Raw genomic sequence first — 5,720 nt, 5'->3', positions numbered from 1 at the left:
TCAGTACAACTCTATACTAAATGAGCAACAACTAACATGGATCGGAGAGAGTAATGTTCCATATTAATTCTCGGTGATTTAATACAACTTTGGACTAAATCGGCGATAATTAATATGGATCGGGGGAGTAATTTATTAATAGCAGAACATAATATATTTGCAATACATACCTTTTTCATTGGTTTGTTCAAATTGGAAGATTGATATACTCATGGGGTATTTTTGTATCAATCATGGCTATATATATGCACCATCTACAAACGATTTGTTATAGTCGTGCCAAAAACCATGATGAGGCACTGGCAAGCTCCCTCCTGTCTCCTCGTGCTCCTCTTCGTCCTCGTCTTCTCCGAGGCTTCCACTCTAGAGGACACATGCAAGTCCGTCGGCGCAAGCAAGAAAGACATCGGCTACGACTACTGCATCAAGTTCTTCCAGGGCGACAGCGCCAGCGCCACCGCGGACAGGCACGGCCTCGTCGTCATCGCCACTAAGATCACCCGAGGAGAGGCCGCGAACTCCCGCAAGCGCATTGATGCCCTCAAGGCCTCGGTGACGGACAAGAAGGTCAGCGGGCGCCTCTCCGACTGCCGGATGCACTACACGGCGGCGCTGAAATGGCTCGAAGCCGCCGCGGAGGGCGTCAAGTCGGGTAATTTGCAGGACGCGAAGACCAACCTCACGGCCGTGATATTGGGCACGGACACCTGCGAGGAAAGGTTCCGCGAGCTGGGCGTCGTGTCGCCGCTGGCCGCCGAGGACGCTGAGTTCTCCAAGGGCTGCTCCATCGCGCTCGCCATAACCACCATGTTGTAGCTAACGTGGTAACTACTCTAGCTGCGAGTCCATGATCATTTGGATCGACCAAATAAACTCTTGGAACCTGCAATTTCAAACCAGTGAACTTTGCAAATATGTTTGGACGGAAATTTTGTTTTCTTATAGAATTGCCTTGAATTATTATTTTTCTGGAGCTTATAGAATTAATTTTATGATTTCTTATTTTTCTGGAGCTTACAGAATAGAAATACTCCATCTGTCCATATTTACATGCATGGCGCACGGTTTTATGTACGATGACGCTGATGGAGGAAATGGATATGCCCCATTAATGTTCATCCTTATTTAGGAGATCTGATGCCATAAGATTATGTATAACCAGACTCTCATATCGTCCCCAAATGCTCGAGCAGGTTGCCCGGTCATTGACCGGATGAAAAAAATAGTATCAAACCAGGTTTCCACCAGCCCAAACGCCGGGCCCGCACCAATTTTTTATTCTTTTTTTGGTGGTGGGGGGGGGGGGGGGTGTATGGGGACGTCCGGATGTGCAACATCAGACTGATCGCTAGGGCCTGCGCAATTTCGCCCATATTCACTCCCTCCTTGCCGGACCAGCCCTCTTCTCTTCTTTGTTTGTCCTCGTCCATACAGCCGTAATCGGTCAAGGTCACCACTAACGGACGCCGCCCCATGGTCATTACTTCTAGATCATCGATGAATTCGTCATGGAATGATGGCTATGAGTGGAAAAATGATTTAACTTAAAAACTTTCTAAATGTGAACGGCCATCAACGCTCACTTTTGTGAAGTTGTGAAGAGTATGAACTATGACTCGGCTGTTCATACCCCTCACAAAGGGGGCATTGATGGTCATACTGAGAGAGAAGATTACTGCTTTTGCATGATGCGGCTATCTAAGCCGGCCGCATCGCTCCTCGTGCAGCGAGGTGACACTAAACCCCCAACCCCGCCGGACCTGAATTTTTCTATTTGTGTGCATTGTTTGACCAAAATGATCGACGTGCATGTGTTTTCATGTATTTGATGTTTCAAAAATACGGTTTATGATTGCAAATGGCAAAATTCCGGTTTCTTTGTGTTTGTGTTTGCATGAGGCATGTCCGGTCACTTTCTGCAGGCGTATCGGCAGACGTATAGGGATCTGGATTAGGCAATTCGGGCCTTAAATGCTCTAAGGGAGAGAAATGCACGGTAACTAATTTTATTCGCAAAAGATGCATGCAAAATAATTAAGTACATATCTCTATCTCTATCTTCTCTAAATCTATCTCTGGTTCTTCTATCTCTATCTCTATCTTCTCTATCTTCTATCTCTCTATCTCTAGTTCCTATATCTCTTAGTGACACAGAGCATATCAGGAAGGGTTTGCATTAAACTGAAGGTCACTCTCTGACCTTGTTGTGTTGGGGTGTAGTTGTCCAGATCTTGCTGGATGAGAAGACCTTGTTGTGTTGGGGTGTAGTTGTCCAGATCTTGCTGGATGAGAATGTACTCCCTCCGGTCCTTTTTACTCTGCATATTAAAATTCTCTGAAGTCAAATTTCACAAAGTTTGACCGTATTTATATGAAAAAATATCAATGTCTGCCATACTAAAGTTATACAGTATGAAACTTTAAATCATGATACATTTATTAATATTAATTTCAGATTGTGAATGTTGGTAGTTTTTTTATAAAGTTGGTCAAATTTTATGAGGTTTGACTTCAGTCAAATCTTATATGCGAACTAAAAAGGACCGGAGGGAGTACATGCCGGATGAGAATACTACTGGTTTGCTCTCTCACTACAATGTGTGATGCTAGATACAGTTTTGGGCTTCGAGCCCGGGTCACATGCTGTTGGTCGTTTCCTTCTCCGATCGGTCGGCTGGTTTGATTGCTTCCGATCGATCGCTATCTGACGAGCAGCCAAGTCCAGCAGCCAGGAGACGGCCGCACGGCAGCTAGCGGCGCAACGCGTAAGGATCGACCTGCACGGCAGCGGCGCCAACGCTCAGGCAATGAGGCAAGTCAGTCTGCGAGTGCGATCGGGATTGGGGCATGACCGTGACACGCCATCTCGTCACGAATTCACCATCAGGTTTTCCCTCAAAAAATCACCATCACGTATACACCCTAACAGAACACCAAGCCCATTTAATTTACTCCATTTTCCTTTAACGGATACATACGCATTTCGATGATTATGAACGTGCATCTATTAATCTTGTTCTTGTCATCTTTTATATACTCCCTCCGTTCCTAAATATTTGTTTTTACAGAGGTTTTAAATGGTGACTACATATGGAGTAAAATGAGTGAATCTACACTCTAAAATATATCTATATACATCTGTATGCAGTGACCATTTGAAATCTCTAGAAAGACAAATATTTAGGAACGGAGGGAGCACATCAGTACGTGTGCATTATCGTTCAACTTTTGCATACTTCCAACCCACGTCTTCTGCATACCGGCCGGGTTAGACGATAATCCTGATCATCAAAATCAGAAGTTGCAAAAGAGACAAAGATAATATAGGTTTTAACTCAATTTCAGAACAAGCTAGGTAGTGGTTTATATTATAAAACAACCGTAAGTTCCGTCTAATAACCAGATATTGCACGTGATGTTAATGTTGCAGTTAAGATTTTGAAGACATTTACACGTTCAAGCAACAGGTACAGTACTTGGTCCATCCTGTTATAATTACAGTACAGTTACATTGTTATTACTCTTAGCGCTTAAATTTGAGCTTTGTCCAGAGATTTGCTTCGTCCTCCTCCATCTAATCAGATACCTACACGACTGGCCCAGCCGGAGTCGCAGTCACTGAGCTCCACGATGAGGTCCACGCCCCCGGCGTCTACAGTTAATCATACCCGAATTTCCCATCGAGCGGACGCCACCTGAATTTCCTAGCAGGATCTTCCGTCCCTATATATATCGGCTCCCTCCACATCCAAAAGACAAAACGTCTGACACAACCACCACTAAAACCAGCGCAAAGATGATGAGGCATTCCCAAGCTCTCTCGCAGCTCGCCGTCCTCCTCCTCCTCTTCCTCCTCGTCTCATCCAGCGCCGCTTCCACTCTAGACGACACCTGCAAGTCCGTCAGCGCGAGCAACAGGGACCTCGGCTACGACTACTGCGTCAAGTTCTTCAAGGCGTGCAAGGACAGCGCCACCGCGGACAAGCGCGGCCTGGCCGTCATCGCCACGAAGATCATCCGAGCGGCAGCCGTGAACACCGGCAGGCGCATCGCCACCATCAAGGCCTCGCACGGGGACGACAGGAGGATCCAGGGCCCGCTCGCCGACTGCGACGAGCTGTACTCGAGCGCCGTGGACCAGCTCGACGCGGCGGCGAGGGGCATCTCGTCGGGGAAGTTCCAGGACGCCCTGACGAACCTCAGCGCCGCTGCGGACGCGCCACAGACCTGCGAGGAAGGGTTTCGCGAGCTGGGCGTGAGTTCGCCGCTGGCCGACGAGGACTCCAAGTTCAGTAAGGAGTGCTCCATCGCTCTCGCTGTAACGAACACGTTGTAAGCGACAAAGTCTATTAGTCATTTGGATCAATATAAATAATCCTGGAATACAATTTTAGACCAGATAAACTCCGCAATCACGTTTGGCCGCACTTTCCTTTGTTGTTCTATAAATTATACTCCCTCTGTAAACAACTTCAGTGGATTTTTATTGTTCCTAAATAATGATCTAAACGCTCTTATATTTATTTATGAAGAGTGTGAAAGTAAGTAACAAGGTCAGTGGATTTTTGGCCTCATGGCTCGCGGATGCTGTCCGATGCCTAGATCTCCGCATATGTGATGATGGTGAAGTTTCTCAAAAAAATATATGATCATGGTGAAATAGCAGTCACTAAGAAAACGGCACACAATTTGCGGACGATCGTGGCCATCAAAGCGAATGCATGAACATCCATCGAGCATCAATGTTTGTCAATGTTCAGGAGATCTGGCGGCATGGGATGAGATGCCCACGCGCGGCACGCTAACGAATTTTGTACGCAAGAGATGCTTGCCAGACAAGTGCAAGATTATATTATTGTTGGCAATCAAATACGCCCACACGTATTAGTTGCCACATACATCAAAATAGCGGATGCCGGTATCCTTTTGTTTAGTCATATCATTTTAAGTGTTTTACAGCGAAACGTCACAACGAATGGTTGCAGAACGAATCTGATACTGATACCGGTAGCACATGATGGATGCATGGGTCATGCTGTGTCCGGCGGCGCCGGCCTCACCGCGGGTAAGGTCCAGCCACGAAGGTCATGTCCAGTCAGGCAGTCAGCGTCGTCGCGCGCGGATGGAGGCGGCAAACCAGCGTGCGCGAACGTTTCGAGCCGAAGGTGCAAACTTCGGGAAAATTGGCCACGATAATTCTAAGCTTACGATAATCCTAAATTTTACTGTGTGGGCATCATGATTTCCAACCAAATGTTACCATGCACTTCCACTTCTTTTCTTTTCTTTTTTCTTTGAAATCATGTACTTCCTTTTTAAAGAAATATAAGACGTTTTAGATCCCTAGCAATGATTTGAAACATCATATTTCTTCCTCGCCGGAGTCGGATAAACCTTATTGTAGTAGACAATCGGAAAGTCGTCGTGCTAATGCTCCACATGACCGGCACACCAGAACAGCAACCACCGTCGATGATGAGAAGTGTAGATTAGAAGGATCCACCATATAGACACACGAATATAGACGAATGAAAATCGGATCCAAGTAGATCCGCTGAAGCCAAACACCGGACAAACCCCGCGAGATCCATCGGAAACGCACCTCCACGTGCCCCCTCCGGCGATGATAGACACACCGCCAGAGAGAGACTAGGTAGGGAGAACCATATGCTACCTTCAGGGAGCCGTCACCGCCACATGTTTTTGAGTAGGACACAAAC

At 46.6% G+C, this 5,720-nt stretch overlaps 2 protein-coding genes across 2 annotated transcripts; both read left to right on the top strand.

The window, feature by feature from the left end:
- Positions 1–282: 282 nt before the first annotated feature.
- On the top strand, positions 283–946 carry LOC125534041 (putative invertase inhibitor). Its single transcript, XM_048697347.1, has one exon. It carries the CDS (start codon positions 289–291, stop codon positions 814–816), a length of 528 nt encoding a protein of 175 aa, XP_048553304.1. The 5' UTR covers positions 283–288; the 3' UTR covers positions 817–946.
- Positions 947–3,744: 2,798 nt separating this feature from the next.
- On the top strand, positions 3,745–4,527 carry LOC125534040 (putative invertase inhibitor). Its single transcript, XM_048697346.1, has one exon. It carries the CDS (start codon positions 3,797–3,799, stop codon positions 4,334–4,336), a length of 540 nt encoding a protein of 179 aa, XP_048553303.1. The 5' UTR covers positions 3,745–3,796; the 3' UTR covers positions 4,337–4,527.
- The last annotated feature ends 1,193 nt before the right edge of the window (positions 4,528–5,720 follow it).

This window comes from Triticum urartu, chromosome 2 (assembly GCF_003073215.2).
Source record: "Triticum urartu cultivar G1812 chromosome 2, Tu2.1, whole genome shotgun sequence".
NCBI lineage: Eukaryota > Viridiplantae > Streptophyta > Magnoliopsida > Poales > Poaceae > Triticum > Triticum urartu.
The sequence above is the reverse complement of the archived record's forward strand: the minus strand, read 5'-3'. Positions and strand labels throughout refer to the sequence as shown.